General features: G+C 39.1%; 1 protein-coding gene across 1 annotated transcript in view; it reads right to left on the reverse strand.

Annotated features, from left to right (window-relative positions):
• Nucleotides 1-5071: 5071 nt before the first annotated feature.
• The window catches only part of MCM8 (minichromosome maintenance 8 homologous recombination repair factor), a 22868-nt gene continuing 9838 nt past the window's right edge, over nucleotides 5072-18101 (reverse strand). The window contains exons 10-18 of the mRNA XM_015826725.1: nucleotides 15592-15622; nucleotides 14393-14533; nucleotides 14033-14174; nucleotides 12792-12987; nucleotides 11405-11624; nucleotides 9960-10169; nucleotides 7775-7851; nucleotides 7286-7475; nucleotides 5072-5213 (exon numbers count right to left, since the gene is read on the reverse strand). Coding sequence (XP_015682211.1) covers nucleotides 5121-5213; nucleotides 7286-7475; nucleotides 7775-7851; nucleotides 9960-10169; nucleotides 11405-11624; nucleotides 12792-12987; nucleotides 14033-14174; nucleotides 14393-14533; nucleotides 15592-15622 — 1300 coding nt within the window. The 3' untranslated portion in view covers nucleotides 5072-5120. The remainder of the gene's footprint in view (nucleotides 5214-7285; nucleotides 7476-7774; nucleotides 7852-9959; nucleotides 10170-11404; nucleotides 11625-12791; nucleotides 12988-14032; nucleotides 14175-14392; nucleotides 14534-15591; nucleotides 15623-18101) is intronic.

Below are 18101 nucleotides of genomic sequence, written 5' to 3' on the forward strand. Positions count from 1 at the left end.
GGCTTGGTTGGGGCTGGGGGTGGGGGGGGAGGGAAGAGACCTTTCTACCAACGAAGAGGAGGAGGAGGGGCAGAATTGAAACATGCCCCTCCCCTCCTGCTCTCCCCCCGCCGCTGGCCGTCCCCCTCTTCCATTCAACCGCGCTTCCGCACCTTCTACCTTACGGTCCAGCCGGGACGCGGTTTTTACGACGCCTCCGCTGCTCTTTACGGCAAGAGGCACCCCGCTTATTAAAGGAACAGGCAGCGCTGCTGGCGAGGATCGAATGATGATTCCTGCGGGGTGTGCAGTAATAATCTCTTATCTGAGTACCTGGAATTTCTACCCATAGTGCGTTTAGTATAGAAGTGAAAGTTCAAACTAGAAGGCTCTTTTTTTAAAAAAAAACAAACCACATTATAATTATTATAATTATAATATGATTGTAATTATAACCGAGAACCAGTTTGGTGTACCAATTTGATGTACTGGTTAAAAACCCCAGGCTAGAAACCGAGAGACGTGAGTTACAGGCACAAACGTGAGTTTTAGGCACAATGTCAGCTGGGTGACTTTGGGCCGGTGGGAAATCTTGCCAAAAAAATCCTGCAGAAATTAGTTCAGGCCATCGCCAGGAGTCAAAAACTGACTTGAAGGCACAGAAAATAAAATAATTTGGAAGTAGAACAGCCCCTTTGCAAGCACAGCATGTCAAGAAACCGGGACAGCCATAGCTGGTCTCCAAAAACTTAAGGATCAGGCTCGATTAACTAATTTTTAGGGGAGACCGCTAAAAAAAATCCTGGGGCTGTAGGCTAAAACCAACATCGAAGCCAAGGCAACTGTGCTGAATATACTAGCGTAGGTGCTTCATAAAGTTGATGGACATCGAGTTGGACCCAAAGGGACATAATAAAACTGCACGAATGCAATCTGAATTAAAATTCTATTGCATGGAGAAGATGCAGGCAGCATGTAAGCCAGATGATGACGGCTGAAAAAGTGGGTGGGTGGGTGGAAAGGGCGTCTTGTTTTAAAATACCTACTATCAGCACAGTATCAGTAGGAAAGATCCATTTTGTATCTAAAGATTGGCACTAGGGAAAAAACAAAACCACAAATTAAATTACTATTCTCCCTGGGGTATGTTTAATTTAGGTAATTGTTTTTTAAGAGCTGGTAGAAAAATAGCCAAGTATAGATCAAATAAATTGACAGAGGTCCAAAACAGATAACTTAGTATTTTCTCAATTCCTTTTCCACAATTATATATATAAGGTAGAATCTGGACTACTGCAAAATATGTAGCAGTGTTGCGTAGCGGCAATCTTGGAGCTACAGTAGTGGGCAAAATTGTGGAAACCTTTTGGGAAAAGTGTACAGTAGAAATGCCACCTTTGATTAAGTTTCCACCAATTTTTCTTCTAATTTCTTTATAACTGTAGCCTTGTTCACTTAATAATACTATTTTACATCGCTTTCTGGGCAACCAGTCAACTCTTTGCACCGTTACTTTAATTTTATTACGTTTTACAAGCTCACTAAATGAAAGAGAAAAAAAACAACCATCTTGATACTGATCACATAACACACTGAAAAATGTCCTCTCAGCTTCAATACATAACATCAATAACTGAATCCTACTGTGATCTGATTGGCTCATTGCCAAAACAAGATGACACTTGTTTGGCTCTCTAAACACTCATGCTCATTGGCTACAATCAGATGAAGGAAAGCTACCTGATATCAACCTAAACAAGTTGTGTTTCCTTTTTCTGGTTATTTTCTGGTTACAGTACAGATAATTGAACAAACTATGTTGCATTACATTCTTGATTAAATTATCTTTCCATTGATATATAATTTTATGGTACTACTCCAAAAAAAAGTGGTGTTATTAGCCATCAAACCTCAAAAATACACTTTTCCCAAAAGCTTTCCACAATTTTGGCCACTACTGTATGTAAAGCTAGGATAGAATACCAGTTTTGTAGCCCTCAAACAATCACATTACCAAAATTCAATGGCCTCATTTCTTAGGGTTTTACATTTTTTAATATTGATCTTTCAGAAGCCCTCCAAAATCTAAAAAAGAAATTCTCTGCCCGTGTACATGGCACACTTATATGCCATTCTGTATCAATGCTCTGCCCGCTAGAGCACTCATTTTCCCAAAAGGTGAAGGTAGGAAAAAAAAGACAAGTCCATCTCAGTACCTGGTTTGCCAGTCCCTTCTTCCCAGATATTTCTCCAACTATATTGTCTGACCTAGCGCTGGGATTTCTTGTTGGTATCCCATTCCAGAGTCCTTAGTATGGCCAAAGTTGACTCAGTGTTACTACTTGCTACTCGAAAAGGTTGGACTTCAGATCTATTACCTTAAAAATAATGTGCACTAAAAATTACCAATGAACCAGTTGCCTTTTTTTAAGAATATGTAAACTTTATTCAGAATATCAATACTTGTATTGTTTACCTTAAAATCAGCTATCTGTTGTAAATTGTTAGTGGAGTACACATTAATATTTGTAAATGACCAGTGAAACTTCTCACTAATGTATTGGTGGTAATTACTAGAGCTGTGGAATAGAACTCATGGCAGCCAGTTGTACAGAACCAAGAGTAGAGCTATTGTATCTACAGTAGGTTGCAACAATCCAGACAACCACTAGGCAGCAATGTATATTATTATTTTTGTTGCCGTCCGGTTGGTGTCCTGATGTTTGAAGCCTGGTTTTGGTAGCCCTAGGCAAGAAATCACGAAGATGAAGCCAGCTAAATATATTGTTTTCCATTGTCTTGCAAAAAAACCTTAATAATAAAAACTTTTTGATTAGGGGAAGGTGATCTGACACTATCCAGCTATTTTGAATTTCTTTTCCCATCAGCCTCAAATGGAAAATAGTAAAGAAATTGAAATTGAGAAGGCGTTGAATATTTCGGCAAGAAATATGTCCAAAATGTAACCAAATCAACCATCAACATGAAAGAAAATGTTTGAAAGACTATTTAGTCTTCAGGGTTGACTATTGAAAATTTGTGGAAAGATCTAGATCAGTGATGGCGAACCTTTTAGAGACCGAGTGCCCAAACTGCAACCCCAAATCCACTTATGCATCGTCGGGTGCCGGGTGGGCGTGGCCCATTGGCTGGGCGTGGCCCATTGGCTGGGCGTGGCTGCGGTGGTAACGGCAGACTGGGTGAGACTAAAAAGTTCAATCAATCAATTCCAACTTTGCAAGATTTTTTTTTCCCCCAAGAAGTTGAAATTGATTGATTGAACCTTTTTTTTTTTTTTGCACACAGTGGCAGAGACCTAAAGTGAAAATGCTTTATAAAACCCAGCTGAAGGCCTAGGACTCGGGCGACGGCACGTGTGCCCACAGAAAGGGCTCTGAGTGCCGCCTCTGGCACCCGTGCCATAGGTTCGCCACCACTGATCTAGATGGACAATACTGTATCTAAGACCTAAGAATATTTTGCACTACAAGAGTTTTGCAATGAAGAGTGGAAAACATTCCCAAAGCAATTAAAAGATTTTTAGCCAAATCTTATCTATTTCAAATCACTTACCTCTGCCAAAGGGTGTGTTCAAATGTACTGACTGGAAGGATGTCCAAATATGGAGCGGTTTCGGACACCCCTAGGGTAGCGCAAGTAACACCTCTGCTAGGCAAGCTGCAGTGGAGCCAGTTTGCTTTCAGGTCCAATTTAAGGTGTTGGTTATCCCTTTTAAAGTCCTTCCTGGCATGGAACCAGTTACCTGACAAACCATCAATCTGTTTCCCCCCCCCCCCCAATAAGGCAGGGAAGGCAGGCTGCAGATCCCATTGGTTAAAGAATTTCAACCAGCGAGATCTAGGAAGAGGGCCTTCTCTGCAATTGCCCCTACCCTTTGGAACCTTTTACCTCCAAAGGTGAGGCAAGCCAATTCTTCTGGCCTTTCAGAAGGGTGCGAAGACCTGGCTACCAATTAGCACGAGGGGGTTCTAAGAGTGTTATGCAACCCTGGAAATGGCTTGAGAGTGCTCCCTTCACCTTGCTCACCTTTTAGCTCTGTTAACTTTTTAACTTTGATTTTTTACTTTGAACTTATACATTTTAACCTTGTTTTTTTAACTGTTTGTAACTGTGTCTTTAGGTCATTTTCTATATCATGTTGTTTGTAAACTGCCCAGAGTTGCTTAGGCGAGATAGGCAGTGTAGAACTTTGCTAAATAAAAATAAATAAATGAAATCAACTGATACTGTAATTTCAAATCATACATATATTACACCAGTGGCAGATAATGTCATCGTTATTTTTCATTGGGGGGAAAAAGCAATCGAAATTTGTCCGTACCTTATCCCAATAAGACAATGCATCCTTTCTCTTTCATTCCACTAAGATAATAAACAAAAATGGCTATCTACGTAGAAAACCTTCCCTTTTTGTTCATGGATGGAATTTTATATTTATTGACGTGAATCTTGAGTACTGTACAAACTCGACTTTTTGTCAAATTGAGAATTACCAAACTAGGTGTTTTAAATAATCCAACAATGTATTCTTTTAATTGTATAATATTTAGAACATGAACTTTGCTCATTCACAGAACACTAAATAAATGCAAGTGTAGTTTGACTTAAAAATATACACCATATTCATACATTAATATGAACAAAAATAATAGGGTTAACAAAATTGGTCAAATCATTTGTTATGCCTAGGCAAAACTTTAACAAGAATGGTTTGAAACATCACTGTATATAGCTTTCAAAAGTATTATAATTAGTAAATGAGTTGCTTCATGTCAATACCTAGTTAAATAAAGCCCTTTCAACTTTCCTCATCCAGAATTTGAGATATTTTCCATGTTCTTTGCATCACAACACATACCATCAAGCTGGGTTATCAGATTCTCATAAACCTTTTTCAGGGATGTCAAGGAGAGAGGAGGAAGGAACTCAGCTTCCTCTGCCCTTATCACATTTACATTAATCTCGTTTCAGATTGTTTTAACCAATGCCTGAATTCTACAAACTTTCTTGTTAGCAGGCAAGAATTCAGCTAAATAAAAAACACGAATGAGTTGCAGTCCTTTATGTTCTTTTCTTCTTCTTAGTGAACAGTATGGCTTCTCTTTAGGTATTGAACTACTTCACATTGTTTGAAGCTGATATAATCTTGGACCTTTCTTCAAGAAATAACCCTGATCATTTAAAGATGCAATGAAGTTTTCAAAGTCAAGTATCTAAAAAAAAAAAAAGCAATAGTTGTGTGATCAAGACCAAATACAAAATATTAAGTTGTGTTGGAAAGAATCTTTTAAAAGTCTTTCCATTTTTTTTTTAACTGGAGAGGAACTTTAAAATGATGTGGAAACTTTCCATTTAAATCATCTAGGACAGGGCTTTTCAACCAGTGGTACGTGTACCACCTGTGGTACATTGGCACCTGGCAGGTGGTACGTGACCATCCTAGAAAAGTGGTAGCAGGGGAGGGGAATGAGTTGAACCGGTGGCAGCATCGCACAAGCCTGAGCGAGAGAAGGCTGGAGCTGCAGGGCTGTCAGGGCTCAGCAGAATCGCCAGGATCAGTGCTTCTTCGGGACTGTCAGCTTGGCACTGATCCTGGCGCTTCTGAGCCCTGAAGAAGTGCCGATCAGCTGGAATGTTGCAGCATCTCCCGGGTCTTGTGATTTACATTCAGATGCTTGGCAACTGATTCATATTTATGATGGTCACAGTGTCCCAGGGTCATGTGAAGTGACCAAACCCTGCTGCAACCACCCAGCAGACGGGGGAAATAAAAACCAAACACCCCCCCACCGCTGCCAATCTTCAACAGAAATGCTCATAACAATGAAAACTTCGGACAGGAGGAAGAGCGCCGCCGGGTGGGCAGGCAGGTGTCTTGCTCAGCTATGGCTTGTGGGGCACTTTTTTCAGTGCCATTGTAACTTCAAACAGTCACTAAGCAAACTTAGTGTCGAGGACTACCTGTACTTTATCACTTTTTTCCTTTTTTTTTTTGGTCATCAGGTTTTTGACACCTTGCTAGACGACTGGTGGTACTCAGATATTGCCATATTCTAAAAGTGGTACAATGGGTGAAAAGGTTGAAAAGCCCTGATCTAGGAAGCAAAGATAGATAGATAGATAGATAGATAGATAGATAGATAGATAGATAGATAGATAGATAGATAGATAGATAGATAGATAGATAGATAGATAGATAGATAGATAGATAGATAGATAGATAGATAGATAGATAGATAGATAGATAGATAGATAGATAGATAGATAGATAGATAGATAGATAGATAATATAGCCAATGCATCCCTTAAGTGGATGTTTCTTAAACTTTTTCCTCTCAGGACTCCTTCTCATTTTTAAAAATATTTATAGAGGACCCCAAAAGAGATTGTGTTTGTATGGGTTATATTTTATTGATATTTGTGATATAAAAGAATTAACATTGATGCACTCACTACTGTTGCTACTTCTCATAATTGTTTGATGGGATTTCATATTGTATAATTTTTCAACATAGGCACTGAAAATTGATTTTGTGGACCTCTGAAAGAGTCTTGAGGAACCCCCACTTAAGAAACAATGCCATAAGGCAATGGTTTGTTTATCTGGTACCTTAGAGTCAATGTAACTCCTGTCAACTGCCAGGAATTTCTGCAGTTATCTTGGCAAGATTTCAGAAATGGTTTGCCATGGCCTGCTTCCTAAGGCTGAGCGGGAGGGACTGGGCAAAGACCACTCAGCTGGCTTAGTGCCTAAGGCAGGACTAGAAATCCCATTCTCTTGGTTTCTAGCCTAGTGCTTAAACCACTACATTAAACCAGCCTTCTTAATGTATTCTAGTCATATTTAATCTATTTCATTTTTTCAATTGATTATTTTAAATGTTAAACTTTGAAAGGCAAAAAGCTTAATAGATATCTTGAGTTAAAATGTAGCAAAATAGATTTTTTCTTACTGAAAATTGGGCAGTTGTGTTCACATAGTAAAATATTGCAGAAAGAATACAACTTTAAAGGATTTTCGGTTAAAATAAGCCTAAACATTACCACCATCCAACAATAAAAATTCCTAAGCAAGATTTTTTTTGTTATGTGCAAGTTATATTATCAATAATATCAAACTCAAATATCATTCCTAAAGTAAAGCTGGAGCTCCAGGGTCCCTTCAATCAATAGAACCAGAGATACTGGAAGCAACAATAACCCTCTCTTCCAGCTGATAGCATCAATACCTGATAAATCAATAGCTAATTTCATCCTTTTAGAGTACATATTTATTTTAACTTACTTTCATATTTAATTCATTAGCAACCTGCCGGAGTTGATGAAGCTCAAAAATGTTGTTATAAGTTCTTTCTGCAACACGATGGAGGGCAGAAATAAATTTCTTTGCTTGTGACCTATTGCTCATTCCAGAACCATGTTGAGAACGCTCAAAATCCAATTTCCCAAATTCATCAGAGTACGTTCCTAACATACTTGAGAAAAGAGTGAACCAAAATGTACGCCGTCAGCAAGAAAGTAAAATTAAAAATACAATTGCAAATGAGGCAGAGAACTGTCTTTGAATTTTTCCTTAATCAGAAAGGTTTACTGAGCTTAATAAAAGAAACACATTTACTTTATAATTCTACTCAGGTTGTGCTTGGTTTATTGAATGCATGTTACTGTACTTTGGATTATTTTTCAAAATATTTTGATTTATATTTGCTGAAAAATGCATCAGTTTGCATATTGTTCAGTTTGCATGTTGCAAGCTCATAGATTTGTATACTACCTGTATTTCATTATTTCAACAACATCCTCGGCATCTTCTTTGGTGGCCTTTTCTCTTAACTCTAATCTCGATCGTGCCTTAAAGAAAAGGAGTAATGCTAATATTATATACAAATCTCCCGTATTTAATTGGATTAGAAATGGCATGGTTAGAATCACATTCATATTAAAAATAGTTCACTGAATAGGCCACAGTTTGCTTAGCTGGGCTGACACACAATACTCAGCCATAAAGTATGTTTTACAAATCATAATGGTTGAGTTCACGTTCTATGTCAAGCCAAGTCCCATGACTGAGCATCCCGATTGTGAAAGAAACTTGCACTAGACCTGAAAAAAAAAGTTACATTCTTCAATTTGATTACTGTGTTGTTCTCATAAGGTTGCTGAATTTTGTGGGAGGGAAAAATTGGTTTTTAAAAAATGTGTCAGCACCAACACAAACTGGTGAATTGCAAATAAAGATTTTTATTACTAAAAACATTAAAATAAATACAATTAATATGCCATTCCCACTAAAACTTCAATTAATTAAAAAAGATGTATGAGAGAAACCATAGTTTAGCAGCAAAACAGATGTTCTGCGTATACTGTAATAGTCTCAGTTTTAATCCCCTGGTTCAAAGGACCATACATAGTTGACCTAAGCTTGCCAATTAGAATAAATAGTATTATTTATATACCGCTCTGCCTTTAATAAATTCTCATCCATGACTTGATCTTGGATGAAAGGGCAGACTATTTGGCATATATAGTAGTGGCCAATTGTGGAAACCTTTTGGGAAAAGTGTATTTTTGAGGTTTGATGGCTAATAACACTTTTTTGGGAGTAGTACCATAAAATTATATATCAATGGAAAGATAACTTAATCTAGAATGTAATGCAACATAGTTTGTTCAATTATCTGTACTGTAGTCTATGAAAAGTTATAGCCAAATAACCAGAAAAAGGAAGCACAAACTTGCTTAGTTTGATATCAGGTAGCTTTCCTTCATCTGATTGTAGCCAATGAGCATGAGTGTTTAGAGAGCCAATCAGGTGTCATCTTGTTTTGGCAATGAGCCAATCAAATCACAGTAAGATTCAGTTATTGATGTCATGTATTGAAGCTGAGAGGAGGACATTTGTCAGTGTGTTATGTGATCGCTATCAAGTTGGTTGGGTTTTTTTGTGTTCTTTCATTTAGTGAGCTTGTGAAACGTAATAAAATTAAAGTAATGGAGCAAAGAGTTGACTGGTTGCCCAGAAAGTGATGTAAAATAGTATTATTAAGTGAACAAGGCTACAGTTATAAAGAAATTAGAAGAAAAATTGGTAGAAACTTAACCAAAGGTGACATTTCTACTGTACAATTTTCCTAAAAGGTTTCCACAATTTTCGCCACTACTGTATCACTAATACATGGAAGAAGAAAATTCTCTTCTTGGAGATGTCCCTATCTGTATTTCAGATGTTACATCATTTATAATTCCAAGGTAAATAAGATGGAGCAACAATTATCATCTACAAGATACTACAGGATGCAACTGGTACTGCTCCATAGATAACGCGATGTGAGGTGCTCTTTTTATGTTAGGTTTGAAGGACAAGTTGAGAGCAATGTTGTTGTACTGGCTTTCCTGCTACACAGCAAATGTTTTGAATCTGTCTGACCAGTAAGATTTGCTGAGGGAAGTACCATTTTCCTGCAGACAGAATGCCCCCTCCAGGGACCTCCGGGCTCAAATCTATTTAGTGATGCTTTCTCTCCTATGGAAAGCTTACTCCAAGATATCTGGACCATTCCCTCCTTATTTTTATTTCTATTTTTTTTTGGTGCCTTCAAGTCAATGTTTACATATAGGCCTGTGTGTGTCTGCGTGTATATCTATATACCGGTATATCGTATATACATGTGTATACGTATAGATCAAATGCCAGTTTATGAATATATAGTAGGTACAATTTTTCCATAAAAAAATGGTAGAAATGTTGGTTTTCCTCAAGTCACAAAAAATACTTAGATTTGATCCATTTTCAATCTCAGGTAGCATCAACATGTGCAATTTAAAATAAACCAGCTATAAGTCAACATAAGAAAAAAAAATCCGCATTATAGTCTCCGTTTTTAAAAATCCAGTACCTTGGGCTGTCAAAATACACCTACTATAAAATTCTTAGTGACTGTTATAAAATGAAACCGTACCTCAGTAAGGCGGATCAATGATTCTAGCTGTCGTGTTGTGATGGGCGTAGTATCTGCTCTTTGACTTTGTTGTCTGAGCTCAAGATAGAATTTCTGGAGTATCTGAGCAGCTTCTGGAGTTAGTTTGGGATGTACATATTGCCTTGCATAGCCAACATATTTCTTTAACAACTGATGTGGAATTGGGTCACAGTTTTCTCCTGGAATGAGCTAACAGTTAAAAATTCTATTTAGATATTACAATATTCCATTTCAACTGGAAAAAAATAAATGGTATGAGCAGATAGGAGCTATAATAGTCCTCAAAGAAAACAACATGACACAAGTTAACCTTCCACCTCAGCCTCAGAAGCACAAAAAAGTCATCACAACACAGGCTGTTGTATATTTGTTACATGTATTCTCACATTGGAATGTTAAAATACTGTACAAAAAATGAAGCAATAATTGAGATCTGCCTCCCCAGTGCTTTGTCCACTGGAACTGTTATCTCTTTATCCCTCACAGAGTTTTTGCCCAAAAGCTTATTGCTTCCAAGTAAAAACTGAACACTTGACTGAAAACTTCAAGGAAAATTGCTTTTACAAAGACTCCACTGTTATTTATATGTGCATTTGATTTTTATCCCACCTTTATTAGTAAGCAATAAGTAACTTTATAAGTAACTCAAGGCAGAGAACATATCTACTATTTCTTCCTATTTTCCCTACAACAATAACCCTGTGAGGTGGTTTGGCCTGAGAAGGTTGACTGGCCCCAAATCACTCAGCCAACTTTCAGCCCCAAGGCAGGATTAGGTCTCCTGGTTGTTTCTAGACCAGAATCTTAATCACATCAAACTGAATCTTTCAAATCTAATTCTGTAGCCTTCTAAAATCACACAGAAATTTCAGGAGGGTTCAGAGTATGGAGACTGTTCCCATACCAGAGACGGACAACCCAAGCAGCCAAAAAATCTAAGACTGTGCAAGGCTGCAATCCATATGGCATCTGGCTTTCCTATCCTTTGAAAAAGAAGTTTTCTAGCTGTATATATTTTGTGAGGGGTGAAGATAAACTCAGAAAATTAAATCATTTTCATATATTACGGAATTCTGATTTTCTAACCACAGAAGTTAAACATTTACATTTTTTTTACACTTTCTAGATTACCCTATGAGGCCAGCAGCTTCAAGAACAGAAAGGATGAAAGAAATAATTCAGTCTTCTGTAGCTCTAATGTTAAGTTTGCAAACTATGCTGCAACAAAAAAGGAGTATCATATTCCTCTGATCGTTCATAACTGTACTCAACTTATCTCAAATGTATTAAATGTACAAAGCAACTTATCTCAAAACGGTTTATCTCAAATGTACTAAATATTTCATTTTTTCCCCCAGACATCATCAGCATTCCCTGATGATAAGATATACAGTAGTAGGTCAAAACATGAACAAACATTTTACCTTTAATCTCTCCGCTAATGGTTTGTCTGAAAAAACTTCAAGGACTGATATATTTGAATTCTGAGAATGCTCACGAGTCACAATAGCACTGCTGCATCCAGTCTGTTTTCCATTTCTCATTGCCATCACATGTTCAGAAAGCAAATGATCATGATCTTCATTTGGAACGTCCAACAGTATGAATACTAAGTCAAATCGGGATAACAAAGCACTTCCCATCCTACATAGAAAAAAATAAATCCAGTACAGTACTACAGTTCTACCTCAAAGAGCTGAATACAGCTTCAGAATTTACACAAAATTCACACAATGTTACCGTGTTTCTCAAAAAATAAGACCCAGTCTTATTTTTTTGTTTTTGGACCAAAAGACCCACTAGGGCTTATTTTCGGGAGACGTCTGATTTTGCAGCCGCTCGGCCACTCCATTCCCACCATCTGGTTGCTCACAGCCATAGCACGGCAGGAGAGTGTGCATCGCACCAGAGCCGCCACGAGGCAGGTGGGGGGTGGAGCTGCCCCACGCATACCACGCACCTGCTTACCTCAGGGCCTATGCCACTCAGTCCTTCGGCTACCCCCGCCTATCCGCGCTGCTCTCCTCACCTGAAGGCGCGTTGCGCCAGCACTGTCCTTGCCTCCTGAGAGTCTGCCCTGGAAAGCCGTGAAAGCCATTGCGGCCGCAGACAAGCAGACGGTGGGAAGGAACAGGCGGGCGGCTTTGGTGGGTGTCTGGCAGGCGGAGGGAAGCGGCAGGAGGCTTGCGCTATCTAGTCATGGCGCAAGCCACAGGAGAGTTGGCAGAGGAAGCAGTGGCTGTCATTGAGCAGGTGATCTGCGGGCGAAGCAGGGGCAACCAGGACTGAAACAAGCCCCTCCAGTGGCGGACATGGCTGTTGCACAACAGCAGCAAAGCCTTTTCTTGTCACTCCCCCTCAGCTTTGAAATGGTGGAGGGGGACCAGGTATGGCGACCGAGCCCCCCCCCATCCTCCATAGCATGGCAGTCCAGCTCTGGAGGAGAGAGAAAGGGAAGAGGTGGGGGAGGTCACCAAGCAGGGAGTGGCCTGGCTGTGGGGGACCAGAGGTAAGCGGGTGCAGGGCATGAGGGGCAGCTCCACCACCCCCTGCCTCGCCTCAACTCGTGGCGGCGGCACTGGTGCAACGCGCACTCTCATGCAGCAATGAGCAACCAGACAGTGGGACACAGTGGGCGGGCTCTTAACTAGGGTTTATTTTTGGGGTAGGACTTATATTAGGCGCATGCCGAATATCAGGCTAAAGGCTTATTTTCTGGGTGGGTCTTATTTTCAGGGAAACACGGTATTAAAAAAATCCTTTTTTGTCTTGAAAACTATAAAGCAGACATTTTGAAAATACAGTACTTACTTTAAATTCTCAGATACAGTTTTGGCCTTGTTATAGTGACCCCCAACTGGATTTGCTGCAGCTATAATTGATGTCCTAGCTGGCAAGCTGCAAACAATGCCAGCCTTAGCAAGACTAATACTTTGCTGTTCCATAGCTTCCAGCAAAGCTTGGTGCTGGCTCCCCATTTTATCAAACTCATCAATTCCACATATACCTAAAAAGAAAAATAATTACAAAGCAAGCAAGGCAATTGTTCAACACTGAGAAAACTGGTGATATAAAATCCATCATGCTCAAAATGAAATTTAGTCAGGGAAAAATTTAGTACTTAAATGTGAGAATTCTCTTTTTAGTAAAACGTAAAATCTTTCATGGTAGGCATTTAAGGAATACTACCAAACGAATAAGTTCGTGGAATTACTAAATTATGCTTATTATTAATAAATTATTCTATATATTATTATGTTACATTTTGATCTATACTTTATTTAGAGCTTGTATTTTTCTCAAGATAACATAAATTCCTCGATTCTCGTAAAATAGTTTCTGACAGGATATTTGAATTGCAACTCATCACATGTTAGGCCATGTGCTTTTGTTTAATAGTTTTTTTGCAACTGATATGGAAAACTCAAAAAACAACCAATCATTTCAGCAGTGGACTCCTTGGTGCTCTCTAAGCTCGGTTGTTTGCTTGAAGATGTTTTATTGGCAGACTAGGTAAATCTTCAGTGCTAGAAAGGAGTGGTGAATTCTCAAAATAAAGTAAAATATTTAATCAGCTTAGCTCACAGGAACATCCTGGCTCGTGTGGTTAGGATGCCGGGTGGGAGGTTAGCAAGCCCACATTCAAGACGAGTGCGGCTGCACAGCAGGCCGAGCTGTCGTCACTCCATTCCAGGGACAAGAGCCACCACAGGCATCTTCTGGACAGCTGTGATGTCACCAGCTGTTTTCAACCCAGAAGCGCCTTAAATGGTACCTCCAACGTGAACGGGAGGGGAATTTAGCTCAAAGTATCTGCCTATGTAGGTACTTCTTGCTTTATATGTAATCATCACTACCAGTGTACACATTTTACTTCTCTCTCATCAGACTCCTCCCATTCTCTGTTTCCCAGTGTTTGAAAAGTATATGCCCGTCAGCTGAGACTGCATCTCAAGTTTCCAGTAAAAGGAAAGTTTATGCCATAATAAATGGGCCCATCTACAAGGTTTACATAGTTTTCTGGCCCAGATAAATACACTTGAGCACTATACCTTGATCTGCAAGTATAAGAGCACCAGCTTCCAGTGCAAAATCTCCAGAGGAACTGTCTCGACACAGAGTTACAGTCAGACCAGATGTGGTAGTGGCATTGCCACAGACATATACTCCACGAGGTGCAATATTGCACACAGCCTGAAGAAACAAATTGAAAAAGTTAGCTTTGCATATTATGGATCAATTACCCATATTGATAACATACCCAATTATATTAAAAAGAATAAAATACCCAAGGAACAATATACACACATTCTGAAATAACAGGATAGCCAGTGCCACAAAATACTATTTAAAACAACTTGGTAGTTTAAGCAGGAAAAATAAGCTGCATGCATAAACAGATGAATCCATACTTGCAACATCTGACTTTTGCCCAGTCCTGGATCTCCAACCATGAGAATATGTGGGTCCCCTCGAATAGGAATCCTATTTTTATCATCCATATATTTTTGGCATCCTCCAAATAATGCCAACACTAAGCCAGCTTTTACCATCTGTGACACAAGATAGCAATCCATAAAATCTTTGCAAGGGACAATTCAATCAAAGTAGTACATGATCCAGATAGTCTCTATCAATATTTGTAAGAAGCTTCTAACTCTTCAAAAGTAGAAATAAAAATGAAATGGAAACAAAGGTTCAGGAAAAAAAAACCCTTAGTTTCATTTCTTTCAAAGTCTTGTGAAGTGCAGCATCAAATAAAGTCCTCTAAAAATTGTTACAAAATCTTTTACAGCACAACAATGCAAGAACAGTAATGACGTTATTTTACCATGCAAGTCTTAGTAACTGTTATGCATTTTTTAATTCACGGAGCATTTTAATAAAATAATGGTGCACTTTTATAGGCAGCTGTCAGGCATATTGTCAGTACCTCTCTATATAGTTTTATTAAGGTCTTGAAAACAGGCATAAATCTAAGTGAGGAATAAAAAACTCATTTTAATGCTGATATAATATATGAAATAATATTAATAATGCTAATAGAGGGATTACAGTAATGGAAATACCAATCTAACAATAATCTCATTCACATTTTCTTTGTAGACCATTAAAATATAGTTTATAAACTAGGCCAGTGGTGGCGAACCTATGGCACGGGTGCCAGAGGCGGCACTCAGAGCCCTCTCTGTGGGCATGCACACCGTCGCCCCAGCCCCGCCACCCCCGTGGCCCCCTCCTCACCAGCAGCCCCCCCAGAGGAGAGTCTCCCCGGGCGCAGCCTATGCAAAACAGCGCAGCCAAGGACATGGCAGCCGGGCAGCGGGGACAAGACTCCACCCTCGCGCCCCATCACGTACAGAGGGCAAAGACAGAGGGCGTGGCCGCCATGACACTGCTGGGCCACCTGGGCGATCTGCTGTGGCGGGCTGTGGAGGTGGTGGGTGGCCCTGCGGGCAGGAGACGCGGGGATGGGATAGGAGCGAGGCGGTTTTTGGGCACTCGGTCTCTAAAAGGTTTGCCATCACTGAACTAGGCCCATAATATATTTTATTTTCTACTAAGCATTTGGAATACAAATCATTGAATATTTCTAGTAGAGTATACTTACCTCATGACCATAAATAGTAGGACAAAGAGAGCTAGGAAGAAAAAAAATGTATTACCAGGTTAAATATAATGGAAAAAAACATATTTAAGATTATGTATCTCAGATCTATTTATTCACAAATGCTGTATAAAAGGAATGCATATGGAGCATCATTCACCTGAATTTTGTGGCATGTGCAATACTAATTAAGATATGGATGCATACTGGATGACCTATTTTGGGGGGGGGTATCCTTTTTCGTATACAACTTAAGGTGGGAAACTTATCAATATTCCATTTTCCTCCTATTTTCCCCAGAGCAACAATCCTGTTAGGTGGGTTGGGCTGAGAGAGTGATTGGCCCAAAGTCACCCAGCTGGTTTTGTGCCTAGGGCAGGGCTATATCTCAGAATCTCCTGGTTTCTAGGCCAGCACATTAACCACTACACCTAACTGGTTCTCTCCTATCAAATTCTATAGCCTTCTAAAATCACATTGGCATCGGGTTCAAAGTTTGAGGTTATTACTAGACAGAGAACACCCAAGGCAGCCAGGAATACAGGAACGTGCAGGGCTGCAGTCTATAGCATCTGGCTTTCCTATCCTTTGAAAAGTAAGTTTTCTAAAATTCTAAATTACATATTGTGGGGGTGAAGAAAAACTCAGAAAATTTATATTCTAATCAGAACAGATAGATATTAGTTACTCTTTGACAAGCAAATAGAAGTAGAACTGTGGCAAAAGAAAGCAAATATAGTACCAGCAGTAGTAGGTACCACCTAATTGTGTTCAACCCCACTTGAACACAATTAGGACAGACAAAATCCCTATCAGTCAATTGCAAAATACAGCTTTAGTTGGAACAGCTTGCATCCTGTGATGATACCTTTAAGACCATCAAATAACAACATCTGCCTATCCCTGTTCCTTAGAAAGGACTCTGTAAGTGGATACCAATGCCAAATCCGGTCTAAAAAACATCTGGCTGATTATAATAGTAGCAATAACATTGTGTTGCAATGTTTTTAACTGTTTTAATTTTACATTAAAGCCACCTAGAATCCTTTGGAGTGGGTAGCTATGCTAAATCTAATAAATTATTATTATGCCATTGAAATCAATTAAAGTTAAATATAATTAAGTTTGGGTGTCTAAGGCTTTATCTTTTACATTAGATAGGATTTCCGTACATGAATAAATGTTTACTCGTTACACAAAAAGAATTCTTGCACTGTACTCTGAGACCAGGGGTAAGCAAACTTGGCTCTTTTATGACTCGTGGACTTCAACTCCGAGAATTCCTTTCCCCTCAGCATGGCTGGCTCAGGAATTCTGGGAGTTGAAGTCCACGAGTCATAAAAAAGCCAAGGTTGCCTACCCCTGTCTTAGACTATCCTTTTAGATAACAAACAAGCTACAGAAATAAATCATTGTAGCCTAGAATTAAATCTGTTGTATACTGAAAATAATGCTTAAAAGACAGAGTGGACACATATAACCTTTATAACCTTTTTAAGCATCATGCTTTGTCCATAATGGGTGTTTGTGATGTCATAAATGGTATATTAGCTGACATCATCTCCTACATCTGAAGCATTTCAACAGTGCTATATTTTGCCAGCAGCACAGAAGGCGATATTATCTGCCATTTCCTACGATGCTGTTAAGAACTCAGAGTAAGAGCCCTTTACTGCATTTCTATTAGTTCAACAGTGTGGTAAGACAGTTTCCAAATATTTATTGTCAGAATTATATCTTGCCTTTCATATAGGTGGGGAAAGACGTAACATTCCCTCCTATTTTTTCTCAACCACAACACTACCAGTGAGAAAGTTAACAGAAAATGATTGGCCTACAAAGCCACAGGTGGACTTGAGCCTGCATTTCCCCAATGCCAATCAAACAGCTTAACAACTGCACCACACTGGCTCTCAATAGTTCTCTTATTTTCATATTTAAAACACCTAAATTTTCTTGTTTTGCTGATTTATATATCTTATGTATCTGAGGGATGTGGTAGGACAGATCCCCCATTATTGTTAGAGGCTTTTTTTGGCGGGGGGTGGGGAAAAAGTTTTCTTGCATTAAAACAGAATTACAATTTACTCTCATCAGGCCCCAACAGCAGTACTTGCTAACTTCATCTGGCTTGGAAACTAACCAAGATCAGGCTTGGTTAGTGGTTAGATGGGAGACTGCCAGGATATCCCAGTCCTGTAAGCTTTATTGGGAAAGTGAACAACTGCTCCTGAAGAAGGAAAAGACAAACTAGTATTGTGCAATTATTATTATTACTATTTATTGAATTTATATACCGCCCTATCTCCCTTACTCTTGTGGAAAACGAAAGAACTCTTACGAATTCCGGAGGGGTTAGCAGAGAAGTTTAATTGCGCAAGGTCCAGAGCATATTAGAGATAGGCAATTCGGAACGAGGAGGGCGTGATTACACTTCAGTTTTTATACTCCCCTCCTTAAAGAACAAAGGACTACACATTGAAATACACACTGTGATACATTAGGAACATTTC

Source organism: Protobothrops mucrosquamatus, unplaced genomic scaffold (genome assembly GCF_001527695.2).
Source record: "Protobothrops mucrosquamatus isolate PMUCROS unplaced genomic scaffold, P.Mucros_1.0 scaffold3259, whole genome shotgun sequence".
Taxonomy (NCBI): domain Eukaryota; kingdom Metazoa; phylum Chordata; class Lepidosauria; order Squamata; family Viperidae; genus Protobothrops; species Protobothrops mucrosquamatus.